The sequence below is a fragment of the Siphateles boraxobius genome, unplaced genomic scaffold, assembly GCF_051911475.1.
Source record: "Siphateles boraxobius isolate OS27281-9 unplaced genomic scaffold, OSU_SipBor_1 15, whole genome shotgun sequence".
NCBI classification, from domain to species: Eukaryota; Metazoa; Chordata; class Actinopteri; order Cypriniformes; family Leuciscidae; genus Siphateles; species Siphateles boraxobius.
The window spans coordinates 1-14,463 of record NW_027508755.1 but is presented as its reverse complement, the minus strand read 5'-3'; the positions used below and the strand labels follow the sequence as shown (position 1 = coordinate 14,463).

The 14,463-nt window shown below is 41.5% G+C and overlaps 1 protein-coding gene across 1 annotated transcript; it reads left to right on the top strand.

Moving 5' to 3' along the window:
• Nucleotides 1-350: 350 nt before the first annotated feature.
• Nucleotides 351-10,709, top strand: LOC143738594 (butyrophilin subfamily 1 member A1-like; the record flags this gene model as incomplete). The annotated part of the gene is made up of 6 exons (XM_077230584.1): nt 351-553; nt 971-1,042; nt 1,159-1,512; nt 1,608-1,877; nt 2,129-2,236; nt 10,689-10,709. Coding segments are annotated over exons 2-6 (811 nt in total), but the record flags the coding sequence as incomplete, so codon positions are not given.
• Nucleotides 10,710-14,463: the final 3,754 nt, after the last annotated feature.

Sequence of the window (14,463 nt, the reverse complement as noted above, 5' to 3'; positions counted from 1 at the left end):
TACGCCTAACGGCATGAATCATCGTCAGTGACATCATGCAACAACCATTGTAGAAATGCTCTGTTCTAGTCAGTCATGATTTTTTTGAAAATATAAATAATTATTCCACTGATTTGAGTCAATGTGGGAGTACATGATTTAAACAAAACTTTTTCAATGAGAATTAAATGACTCGAGTTCACCTCTAAGTTCTTTTTTAAAGTGATGAGAAAGAAAGACTGGCAACCAATGCAATAAATACACTAAACTTCTGTGACGATTCGTAAACTAATGACTTTAAATCAATTCATTTTGATGAATGTCTAAAACACTTTGTTTAATTCCATGTAACATGTCTGCTATATTTCACATCAGAATAAAGTGAGGAGTGTCAGTGACAGAAGAAACTACAGCAGGTTTATCAGCCTGAATGATGGGAGGGACTGTGTCTGTTCAGGCGTTACAAGAGAAAGAGGAAATAAACCAGGAAGAATCTCCTTACGATCGTACAAACTTTCATATGGACACAATTTATTAAGACAGTCTTGAGAACACAGTGAATGTTGAGTTGAAGGTAAGTCATGGAAGAATCAGAAACACATTTACCTGAAGTCTGGAACGAGTGTGACTCGAGGACCATGTTTGTGTTCAACAGGTTTAATGCATTTAATACTTAATCTTGTAAATAAATTAAAAGTTTTTTAATCAAAATTATAGATATATTTGCACTTTTGAAAATGAAATCCTGATTCAACAACCTTCAACGTGTTTATATGTATTCATTTGTACTAGATGTAGAAACACATTGTGTATTTGTGTCTTGTTTTGTCTTGACCCGTTTAACCGGTTTTCTTTGAACAGAAAGTGATTGTAAATCTGTATCTCGCTTTTGGACAGAAGGTTAAGTGTAAGAGTTATTCTAAGGCATAAAGCATGTATGCTGACAAACTTTTCTGTAATGTTTTCTCTTTTTTCATATTTTATTTTTTAGGATCTGTCTTAGAGATGAAGTTCATTTGTTTGACTCTCCTCCTTGTTAGTGGAATTACAGATTCAAGATCAGGTAATTTATTAATCATTGTGAATAATACTTTTGAACAGTCCTGTTTGTCTGGAACAACATTAGGGTAAAATCCTTTAGGATGTGTAGTTCAGATCCCTCTCTTTCTCTTGTAACAGAGCAGTTTGAAGTAGTGGGACCTGCAGATCCTGTATTTGCTGCCGCTGGTGAAGATGTGATTCTCCCCTGTTTTATCAAACCCAACATCAGTGTTGTGGACATGAGAGTGGAGTGGTTTAGACTTGATCTGAGAGACTCACCACTAGTGCATGTCTATGATGATCATGAAGACAGAAACACAGATCAGATTCAGTCCTACAGAGGAAGAACAAAACTGATCCATCAAGAACTACAGAGAGGAAACACATCACTGAAACTCTCAACAGTCCGAGTCTCTGATGAAGGACGTTATAAGTGTTTTATTCAGTCTAAATCCTGGTCTGATGACGCCACTGTTGATGTCAGAGTTGAAGGTGAGGAAACCAGTGAAAACTAACATGCTCTTTTCACAGAAGAAACTAACTTTAAAAAGCCAGAATAACAACATCATGTTCTTGTTGATCTGCAGCTGTAGGACGTCCTCCAGTGATCACTGTAGATGGGTTTGATCGTTCAGGAGGGCTTCATCTACAGTGTGAATCTGAAGGTTGGTATCCTGAACCTGATCTTGAGTGGCTGGACAGTGAAGGAGTCAGTTTGAGTTCAGAAACTACAGAGACACACAGAAACACAGACAGATTCAGTGTCAAACAGGCCGTCATTGTTTATTACAGTGGCAATATTCACTGCAGAGTCAAACTGAGACATCACATGCTGGAGACACTGATAAACACCACAAGTAAGTACTGACACTTCTGTTACTGTACTTGTCAGATTCACATGATATTTTTGATGCAGTAAAACCAATTAATGATTATCATCTTAATATGTAAAGCTAAAAGCAATAGCAACATTACATTTATAATAGAGTTTTGTATCAACATTATTGATACAAATGTGTATGTGTAATTCAGAACTGAACATTATGTAAACACCTGTAAAAATATGTTTGATTTACACAATGTGCTTATTTACTGATTTGTTTTGCAGATAATAGGTTTATTTCTTGGAGGACGTCAGTTATCCTGATTTCAGTTTTTGTTGTGCTCAATGTGATTGCTGGAATACTAATAGCTGTGTTCGCGCATAAAAGAAGAGGTAAAGTTCTTGTTTTCTCGCTATTTTATATGTTTTATGTAAACAAATAAGGCAGACTGGGGATAATTGTTTACTTTTATTTACTTATTTCTATTTATGAACGTCTGCATAACTTAAACACACACAGACATCAACAATCAGCACATGAATCTCAACAATGGTGACAATCAAAAGTTTCATGTCGCAATGCATGCTGGGTACCAGTATAGTGCAAAACTCCCAGCATGCATTGCACCATGAATAGATTATACAGCTGTAATGGTCTTACCATTTTCTGTTTTGTTGTATTTCTATCCCGCTGTAACCTCTAGATCCTTCTACAACATTTCCATAATCCAATGCAATCAGATATTGCTCTTACCTTTAGATTAAAGAAGTGAGATGTCGATCCAGGGTCCTCGGCGGGGCCTCTGACCAGTTCAACCCTGGGGTCGCTTCCTTGGGGCGTTTGCTAGTATTAATATTTCATTACAAAATTCATGAAATATTGATAGAGAAAAATTACTTAAGTCTTGTTTAAAAAGTTGTACGAATCACCACAACATGATTTCGATTTTATTTAAAAATATTCATAATAATACAAAGATAAAAATTCCAAAAGCAAAAATAACAGAAACACGTAAAAATCTTAAAATAACAGAAACACGTAAAAAAACCTGAGATGCGGCCCTGAAAAAAACTCTCTCATGCTTTTTATACCAACCCTGTTTTTCTGGGCCGCCTCCTAACTATCAGCTGTCATTAAAGTACAGCTGTAATTTAATTACCTAATTACCTAGGTCAAAAAACGTCTCGGTTACGTATGTAACCCTCGTTCTCTGAGTAGGGAACGGAGACGAGTGTGGGGTTTCGCTTAGAAAGCCTATCAACTTCGAGTATTACAAAACGAGCCAATGGCAAAGAAATGCCATGGGTCTGCGGAATTTGCATAGCGTATCTCCGCCCTACCTCGTGGGTATAAAAGGAAGACGCTGGCAACATGCAGATATGTTTCTTCGCTGAGGAGCCAAGACTGAGCTCAGGCGATCCCCGCGGTACAGCGGAAAGTGGCAGGCAGACGTATCGTCTCCGTTCCCTACCCAGGGAACGAGGGTTACATACTTAACCGAGACGTTCCCTTTCGTTGTCACTCCGAGTTACGTCGGATGACGACGAATGGGGTTACCAGTCTAATCACGCCACCTTCTCGGCTGTCTTCCAGTGCCCTGCATAAATATGAGATCCCTGTCGAGAGACTGGCATGGACGAAGGAATCCTATTTAGGACAGGAATACCAAGGTATACTGGGGAGCATATCCCATGGTTTAGGGAAATATGCAATTATTGCCAACCGAGAGGGGGGGACCTAGAGAATACACATATGACCCGAAGGATGCATATGGAGAACACTGGGGTGTCCAGCCGCAGGTGGAATATTTCAACCCCAGGGGTGGCAGGGTGGCTTGCCAAGGGAAAGACACATGCTCAGAGAGGCTTACAATGGAAATACACATGAGGGGGTCGCTCCGGGGAGGGACCATGCACATGGGAGGCACCTAGCCGACGCACAGGCAATAGACAGTGGCACCGACGTCAGGACTGCTGGAGGAACTCAGGGCTTTCGGGAAGCTCACCTGAGGAGAATATTGCACGTATCCAGTCCGTGGACTGGAATGGCCAGCAAGCGAAGACACCTGAGCGGGTCCAGTACTAGCTGGTTGAAGCGAGTACATGAGAGGACACTGGCTCCACTCGGAGACTATAGAATCTGGCGAATGTGTTAGGTGTCGCCCAGCCTGCAGCTCTGCAGATGTCTGTTAGCGAGGCACCATGCGCTAGAGCCCAAGAGGACGCCACACTCCGGGTGGAGTGGGCAGTCACACCAAGGGGGCACGGTCGACCTTGCTGCTAGTATGCCAAAGCAATGGCGTCCACTATCCAGTGAGACAACCTTTGCTTGGAGAGAGCCTTTCCCTTCAGCTTCCCACCATAACAGACAAAGAGCTGGTCTGAGGTCCTGAAACACTGCGTCCTGTCTACATAGGCACGGAGTGCGCGTACTGGACAGAGCAGTGCCAAGGCTGGACCTTTCTCCTCCAGGGGCAGCGCTTGCAGGTTCACCACCTGGTCCCGGAAGGGAGTGGTAGGAACCTTGGGCACATATCCAGGCCGGGGTCTCAGGATCACGTGAGAGTAAGCTGGCCCGAATTCCAGGCACGCTTCGTCAACTGAGAATGCGTGCATGTCCCCTACCCTCTTGATGGAGGCCAGTGCAACCAGGAGCACTGTCTTCATTGACAGGAACTTAAGCTCTACTGATTACAGAGGCTCAAAGGGAGCACTCTGCAGGGCAGTTAACACCACTGAGAGGTCCCAAAAGGGAACGAGAGGAGAGCGAGGAGGATTCAGTCTCCTCGCTCCTCTCAGGAACCTGACGATCAGGTCATTTCTTCCCAAGGACTTACCTTCAACAAAGTCGTGCTGTGCGACATAGACTTTTAGGGTGGAGGGAGACAGCCTTCGCTCCAACCCATCTTGTAGGAAGGAAAGCACGACACCGATCGAACAACTCCAGGGGTCTTCTCAGTGAGAAGAGCACCAGTTGACGAAGAGGTTCCACTTCAAAGCGTAGACATGTCTCGTGGGACGAAGCTCTAGCGGAAGAGATGGTAGCCACCACCGTGGTAGGGTACTCAAACCTGCCTCGACCCGTCCAGGAGTCACACGTGGAGGTGCCAAAAGGTGCCGCGTCCCTGAGAAAGGAGGTCCTTCCGCAGAGGGATCGGCCAGGGAGGTGCTGCCACGAAGAGTACTAGTTCGGAGAACCAGGTCCGGGTGGGCCAGTATGGCGCAACCAGAATGACCTGCTCCTCGCCCTCCCTGACCTTGCCAGGGGGCTGCGCAAGAAGGCTCACTGGGGGAAACGAATATTTGCGGCCCCGAGGCCAGCTGTGCGCCAGAGCATCCGTGACGAGCGTGCCCTCGTCAGGGAATAATACTGGGCGCAATTGGTCGAGTCGTCAGAGGCAAACAGATCTATCTGTGCGTCCCCGAACTGGTCCCAAATGAGCTGAACCGACTGGGGATGAAGTCGCCATTCTCCCTGGAGGAGCTGAAGCCGTGAGAGCCCGTCGGCTGCACAGTTCAGGGCTCCGGGGATATAAATGGCACGAAGCGACCTCAGATGCTTCTGACTCCATAAGAGGAGGTGGCGGGCGAGTTGCGCCATACGGCGGGAGCGCAGACCACCTTGACGGTTGATGTAGAGCTACAGTGGCGGTATTGTCTGATCGGACTAGTACGTGTTGACCCTTGAGCACGGCTCGGAAGCGGCGCAGAGCAAAACGTACAGCCAGCAACTGAGCTCGAGGCAACTGATGTGCCATAGGCGCAGGGGTCCTGTCCAGGAGCCTGCGGCAGCACGTCCATTGCACATGGCGCCCCAGCCCATGGTGGAGGCATCTGTCGTTACAACAACATGCCGGGAAGCTCATTCCAGGGGCACTCCAGCATGTAGAAAACTGAGGTTCGACCACGGGGTGAAGGACTGACGGCAGGTCGGAGTAACTGGTACTCGGAAGGTGCCGTGTTGCCATGCCCACCTCGGGACTCGGTCGCGAAGCCAAAGCTGAAGCGGTCTCATATGAACCAATCCGAGCGGCGTTGCCGCAGCTGCAGATGCCATATGCCCCAGGAGCCTCTGAAAAAGTTTCAGTGGAACCGCACTTTTGCCCTCGAACTGTCTCAGACAAGTCAGCAGTGACTTTAGCGCTCGCTCGTAAGCTGCGCGGACATGGTGACCGAGTCGATTTCCATACCGAGAAAAGAGATCCTCTGCACGGGGCAAAGTTTGCTCTTCTCCCAGTTGACCCGAAGGCCCAGACGGGCTAGGTGCCGGAGCACTAGGTCCCTGTGTTCGCAAACCTGATCTCAAGAGTGAGCTAGGATCAGCCAGTCGTCGAGATAATTCAGGATGCAAACCCCGTGTTCCCGTAGGGGAACAAGGGCAGCCTCGACGACCTTCCTGAAGACGCGAGGAGACAGGGCTAACCCGAATGGGAGAACCGCGTACTGATATGCCTGCCCCTCGAAAGCAAACCGTAGGAACGGTCTGTGTCGAGGGAGAATGGAGACATGAAAGTAGGCGTCCTTCAGGTCGATCGCTGCAAACCAATCCTGGGGCCGCACACATTCGAAAATGCGCTTGGCAGTGAGCAATTTCTTCGGGACAATGAAGTACGGGCTGTAGAAGCCGGACCCCATTTCGGCTGGAGGGACAGTCTCGATCGCACCCTTCGCCAGCAGGGTAGCAACCTCCGCTCTCATGATAGGGGCGTGGCCACTGATCATAGTGGAGCGGACTCCCCTGAAGCGGGGAGGAGACCGCGCGAACTGAATCGCGTAGCCGAGCCTGATCGTTCGTCCGACCCAGCGGGACAGTTTGGGAAGCTCTAGCCAGGCTCCCAAGAACTGTGCCAGCAGGGTCATGCGAACCACAGACTTCCCATCGGTGGGCCAGCGAGTTGGTATGACTGGCCCGGACGTGGACGGTATAGCGACCCGGTCTGGGGGCACAGTCAAAGACCGCATCCTGACAGAGACCAGGGAAGGACGAATGTTCCACGGGGGTCTGCTCTGCCAGGGGTCTGGCGACAGAGGAGGATGAGAGCGGCATGGTCCGGGGACAGCGCGTGCTGTCATCCGGCTCTGGGACAGAGGGGGACGAGGGGTGCACGGCTCGGGTCAGCGGTCTAATGATGTTTAACGGCTGGAAGTAGTTCTTGTGTTTCTGTTTGTCTCTTCTCTTTTTCTGTTCTTGTTGTTTCTCTTTCCTTCACTGATTCTGCTTGTTAACAGCACTTAATTCTCTAATAAACTCATTAATTTTCTGTTGGGATTGAAAGGGTTTCTGTTGTCTGAGTTTTGTGGGTCATTGTGATGAAGAGTAGAGCCTGTGCTTCAGTTCAGGAGAAGATCATGAAACACTGATGATGTTCTGCATGTTGCTTTATTTAAAACCAGTAACTGTGTAGTTGCTGATGCAGTGAAAAGCTGTTTGCTAATTATATTAGATCATGCTGTTGTTAGCAGTTATGTGAAAGAGATTAGAGTTAAATAGATGTTTCTTGTTTTTGTTTAATTTGGTTCACTTTACTTTAAAAAAGATAAGTTAACATGCTCACATAACTAGCACATGAACTAGTTTCTGCAAATAAAATGAGTTAAATTGTGTTTTAATTCAGTGCAACAGTGCTGACAATATTTTACGGGTCAATTTCTTACAGTAAAAAACTGCTTTACTTTGCTGGTGAAACTGCTGCCAGTAAATTACTGCAAATTTACAGTGAAAGGTTTTACAGTAATGCTGATAATGTTTCATTTGAGGTCACCATTATGGTGATTATTGTTTGCAGTAGTTGAGCACTTGACCCTTGACTTTTTATGAATTAGTTTTCACCAATTGCAATAGTGTTGAACTGAGAACACTTGAGCATTGACAAAGGTGTCTGTTTTAATGACATTCAAATGCTTGTTGTACAATTATTTAAATTACTGTTTTATTCACTGTTTCAAAGTTAATGCAGTATTAGTAAGGTCGAGACACTACTGAACTTGTTTAGATAAAGTTCAGCTGTGATAAAACGATAACTAATGCATTTACACTGACACAAACCGAGAATATCTGAAACAACATCTTGTGCAATAAATTTAAACTGGGCATTTAGACACACTTAGACATCAACACTCTTCATACAAGCAATGACCATCAACAAGATATTCAGATAATCCAAACATCACAAAACAAGCTACTAAAATTAATGTCACAATGCTTGCTGAGATCAATGGGTGAGTTTTGATTGGTGCACCCAGAATGCACTGCAGCATGACGCTTTTTGTTGATTGTCACCATTGTTGAGATTCATATGATTATGATTCTTGATGTATGTCTAAATGATACAGTAGCTCAAAACTTAAATCATCGTAATAAATTAACTTTTATACTTATATAGTCAGAGCTGCCAACTCACGCAATTGACCCTTTTCACACTCTCACGCCACACATCCATTTTCTCACGCTGAGAAAAATTGCGAAGCAAAGAGTGACAGACAAGATAGAGCAGTTTACTTTTGATATGAAACCAATTCACAGCTCTCAGATCCTGAGATTCTGACCATTTTTTTACGAAATTCAAACAATAAATACCGTTTTGGCGCTTTTAAATGTGAAGTGACAGATAGCTAGCGCCTGGCGGCCCGTGAACCGATAATCTACCAATAGCCTACCAGTCATTGCACATACTCTCACTCCAAGAAAAACTCAAAAGTTGGCAGCTCTGTATAGTTCTGGAAAGAATTAAAGTCAATCTGGTTAGTAATAAGTGAAGTAAAGTTAAAGTGAAGCTACTTTTTAAGGAGATTAAATTTAATCAAATTTAATTAATTTGATTTGTAGTTTATTTGTTTCAATGGCTGACATAAGATCGCTTATTATTTGCTGTAGAAATTAATTTAAATGGGAATGAAAAACGTTGTCAAATGAAACATGACAAACATTTAAAATTAAAATAATTTACAATTTAAATAAAAGAACAATTGAAATAAAATATTTATTTATTCGAACTAAGAAAATAAGCCAAATTAGGTGAACATGAACTTTGAAAATTCGAAAATTAAAAAAAATCACTTTCATAAAATTATTTAAACTAAATGTATAAGTTAAAATAACTAAATTTGTCAAGTTTAAAATACTAAATACAACTTAACTGAGTCCATGAAAAAAAGATAACTCAAAAAGTTAAGTATGTCTTGTTGACTGTAATATAGGCATGTAAAGCCCTATTTGCACAGGATAAGTATTACCTGGTGACCTCTAGTCATTTGTAATAATTGCGGAGGTTGTCTGTGATCTTCATCCCGATTCGGCCATGTCTGTAATTTGTAAAGTAAAAATTCCACCAGTGCGGAGTCAGTCTAATCCAGTGCGAATCGCCATCTCTGTGATTTGGTGGGGTTGTATATAATTTTTTCAAGGTTCTTGTTTCCTGTGTGCTTTTTTATCCATCTTTCGTGAAGAATGGAGGCTCGAGTGTTTTGATAGTATTTTGGGTGCTGGGTCATATCTCTATACACCATACAACTATACAATTTGCAGAAAGAGAAAGCTGAAAACCATCAGAATAACAAAAACAAAAAGAATGGTTAGATGGAAGTGAATGACATGTATATCAGCATGCGGTAAGGCTCATTCTTCTGTTTATGATATATCATACAGCTAGACCTATAATAACAAAACATTTACAAGCAATAGCCTATTGACATCATATCCGGGAGATAAGTCAGTAAATTCGAGTAAAATCACAGGCTTCGCTTATCCCGTGTGAATGCGCCACACAAAATTCAGATGTGAGGGTTTATTTCTAATTTACACGAGGTCCCCAGATGATACTACCGTAAAACTTCAAATAATAGCCCGGGCTTTTATTTTCCCAAATCGCCGAACTGCACCGGCTTGTATTTGAGACAGTCTATATGAGACAGGCCTTTAATTTAGTGTTGAGATGTTGTTCATTGAGTGTAGGTCTAGAGATAACGATCCAAATAGCATAGGCTGATAGTAGCATAGCATAGCATAGCATGACAGTAGGTTACCACATTATATTACGTTTTATTTATAACTCGAATGTGTTTAACAAATCAGTTAATGTAAGAATTAGCCTACTATATAACCGTATGTCTAAAGGGGTTCGCACACCGGACGAGAAGCGCAGAGCTGCGCTGCGTCGAGGACAACTCGAGGTATCGCACACCGGACGCGCACTTTTTGGCCAGCAATATTGTTATGTTTAAGGACATTATGGAATTAAGATAATGTCTGTACGATGTTATGATTGTACTGTACAATTAAATACAACCGTTGCTAAGTCTGCAGTCTGAACACTTTACCTCAGAGCGTCCGTTAACTGAATGAATTGAGAATATCATAATACCTCGAGTTGTCATAGACGCGGTGCTGCGCTTCTCTACTGGTGTGCGACCCCCTTTAGATTATTGGCAGATAAAAAAAAAAACGAAATGATGTGACATAAATACAACCCGAAACTAAAACTTTATTTGAGACCGGCCTTTATTTATCCAAACCTGTCGCCACACCAGGCGTGTAAAAGAGACAGGCGTCTATTTGGGACTCGGCTATTATTTGAAGTTTTACGGTAATCCCGTGCGAATAGGGTTTCACTAGTTCACACTTCGATACAATTAGAGGGAGTAAGTTTAATGCATATTTGGCGTGGGGGAGGGCTTCGAGCTCGCAGTTCGGCCCAAACCGCATAATTTAAGACAGATATTGGCTTTTATCTTCATTATAAGAACTGAGGAAAATGTATTTGTCCCAAACACTTTTGTAGGAAATATATGTGTGTAAGCTATATATTTAATGCTGTTTTCTCTTGTCTTTATTCTACATTTTCTTCAGCACACGATCAACTACAGAAAGGTAACAAGGGCTAAAAATAACATTATTTTGTGTATTTGGTTTAATGCAATGTGTTTACTCGGTTTTAGGTTAAAAAAAATGTTGGTAATTTTTTGGTAATATGTATGGTAGTCAATGGCGAGATACAATCTTATCTTCTTTTTATTCCGTCTGAACTGTGCCCTGAATTACACATATGATGTTTGCAGTGGCAGGGGGCCCGTGCCCCTGTGACAACAAGCTTGGTCCCCCTTGTGGCCCCCCTAAATGTGGAGTGTGAAATAATTTGTATAAAACTGTTTTTTGCTATCGTTGTTTTTTACATCCGTTATTTGACAGTGGCAACGCGAACACAAATGTAACACACACATGTTCTTCTAGAGGGACTGCTTAAAGCAGAACACAACAGTATCGTAGCACATCATCTGCAGTTTTTTTCTATTCAGAAGTTGGTGGAAGTTTTGTGCGAATATTATAGTTCAAGCCCAAAGGGGAAATTCTGTGCGAATATTATAGTTCAAGCAAAGAAGGATATATAGAGGTGAGTAAAGTTGTTAATATGTTGTATTTGTATTAAATGCATTACAGAAGTGTAACGTTAGATCAGCTAATCTTAACCTGGCCGTTTGTTAGTTTGTGGCAGTTTGAAAAAGCATAAAATATAGGATCAGTCATGTGCTGAGTGTTTTTACTTAAAGCACACTCAGTAAACGAGTTGTAACGTTAAACAGGGTTCCCGCAGATAATCTTAAATTTGATTTTTTAAATATAAGGTCATAAAAAGTCTTATAAAGTCTTATTTTTACCTATGAAAGGTCTTAAATTTTAGATGACACTTTGACTTAGTTTTAATTTGGAAAGCATTTAAATATGTCTATCTAATTAGCTTATTATGTTTTATTATTCTATCTATGTGGATTTGCTTGTTCACGTGACAATTCGCTTCACATTCACGGGAATCGCGGCAGAATAACGTCTGTCTCCTGCAGCGAGAGGAGAGAAGAAGAAAGTTGGTAAATGTAAATGTCAGTTCAGTTGTAAGTTCATTCTTTATGTGCGTATGGGGTGTGCGATGTGTATTGTCTATTATGATATTGTAATCATTGTTTTAACGATGTACGAGGCACTGTGAGCTGACATCGCATTTGTCTCTCGTCCTTTCACTGCTGTGTGCGGTTCATATGTCCCCAAATTAGTTTTTGTCTTATATTTATATCATATTATGTTCTTATATTAGAATATCACATCAGCAAGTGTGCCTTTTTCCCGTGCAAAATTGCAACTGTGATATTGTTATACAACAGTTAAATTAACAATAAGTTAACATTGGGAGTTATTTTTTAGACACAATATTGTCAATATTGTTTGTTTTCCCTTTATTTCGCCGACTAGAATTTCAAAATGTAACCGTAGCAGAGTCTCAATGCAACAGACAGCGATGATTTCTTGACTGAAATCCGCGTTTTGAACGAATCATTTGCTTCTTTCCCGAATGAATCAGCCGTTTGAACGAATCAGTTGAATGAATGAATGAATCCCTCAACTCACTTAAGACAGTGACTTACCGCCGCCTACTGGCGGTTTTAGTTTCATATTTAAAGGTGCATTGCGCAACATTTCATGTAAAAAAAAAAACAGTTTTTCTAACCCATACATGCATAAACAATTGCCTGATGGGCTGAATGAGCCCTTCTCTGATCACTGCGATTGCCTCTATAATCCTGTACAGTAAAATAAATAAGAGGGATTCGGGACGGAATTTGAGACTGGGCGTGACGTCATGCGCATTCATGCTCCCCTGGCTATGCCTGGCAGGTTTGTGTATTCGCCCCGTTCTCCGTATCAGCGAAGACAACTCGAGCGACAAAAGTAGAAGATGGATTCAAAGAGACCGGCTTGTAGTCCATTCCAAACCCCAAAGCAAACTCCACGTAAGACAAAGAAAACACACCTCTGGTTGCCAGCATAACTCTGCATAAACTCAGAGGCCGGCGCTATGCACCTTTAAAGTACCCTTTAATTAAAACGTTAAAATTAGAAATCATTTCATATTTAAATATTGATTAAAAAAAAAAATCTCATAGCTTTATTTATGCAATTGTAAATGGAGTGTAAATATATTAATGCTGCTTCTGTGTCACCTCTGCACTTTTTACTTTTTTCACAATTTAATTCGACTGGTAACAGTGGTTCTGTATAATTATTGTATAATTAAGTATTATTGTGTAAATAAGTATAATTACTGTATAATTTGAATGTTAGTATTTGACATAAAAGATGATTCATAACTCTAAATAAGTTTAGAAAGAATGTCCATATGTTGGTGAAAATGCCCCTGGAAATCAATTTAAGGTGGCAAATATTGCACATAAATTAAAAAATTAATTTCTGTCACTGCTGTGAACTGACCACTGCATAGAATATGAAAAATATGAATATGTTTGTGAGTCAGCTGTCAACAATAGGCCTAAACCAGCCATGGCACCAGCATACAAACACAACCAGTAAAATATTATCTAATTATCATCAACAAAACGTTGAAAATATTGAGATGTATTTTTGTCAATATTGCACACCCCTAATGTACGGTATTAATTTTGATTTCTTCAGGTCTTAAAAAGCCTTACATTCGACTTTAAAAAGTGTGCAGGAACCCTGTAAACGGTTAGACACAGTTACCTAGCAAGTCAGTTAATTTCAGTAAATGAATTAATAAGCTTCTTGGTCCCCATTGCTTTTGCTCTATAGTTCTCACCAAAATGAAGAGAAAGAAGGACATCATGTCAATTACAGTTACTGTGACTAATACTGAATATGTAATGCACATGTAAAAATATAATGGAAATGCAAATACATTGTTGAATGATTATAAACATGGTATTTTGCCTGTTAATGCCTGCAGTGCAGTGCAGAAAATGATATGACAACAATAAGGTCTAAATGTAACTGGCCCCTGTAACAGTACAACTGGCCCCAGCTTGGCCCCCCAGTTGAAATGGTCTAGAACCGCCACTGTATGATTGTCAATTTAAAAGATAATTATGAAGGTCAAGAAAGTCGCCGTTTGTCATAAAACAGGAGAGTAACATTTAGTTTTATGTGAAAATCGCTCAATGAACTACATCTCTCGTCTCGCACTATGTACGTCACCAAGCTCGTGTGTGTGCAGTCTGGTACAAAACACACAGGCATGACAGCGTAACGTTACGATTATAACGTTAGACTATAGAAAAAATGACAGACGTTAGCTTCAGTAAAGTTAGCTTCAGTAAAGTTAGCTTCAGTAAAGTTAGCTTCAGTAAAGTTAGCGTCAGTAAAGTTAGCGTCAGTAAAGTTAGCTTCAGTAAAGTTAGCGTCAGTAAAGTTAGCGTCAGTAAAGTTAGCTTCAGTAAAGTTAGCGTCAGTAAAGTTAGCGTCAGTAAAGTTAGCTTCAGTAAAGTTAGCTTCATTAAAGTTAGCTTCAGTAAAGTTAGCGTCAGTAAAGTTAGCTTCAGTAAAGTTAGCTTCAGTAAAGTTAGCGTCAGTAAAGTTAGCTTCAGTAAAGTTAGCGTCAGTAAAGTTAGCTTCAGTAAAGTTAGCTTCAGTAAAGTTAACTTCAGTAAAGTTAGCTTCAGGAAAGTTAGCTTCAGTAAAGTTAGCTTCAGTAAAGTTAACTTCAGTAAAGTTAACTTCAGTAAAGTTAGCTTCAGTAAAGTTAGCTTCAGTAAAGTTAGCTTCATTCATTGAGAAAAAAAGGTATGACGTCACATGCGCGTCTTTTGGGTTTGTAGTCTTT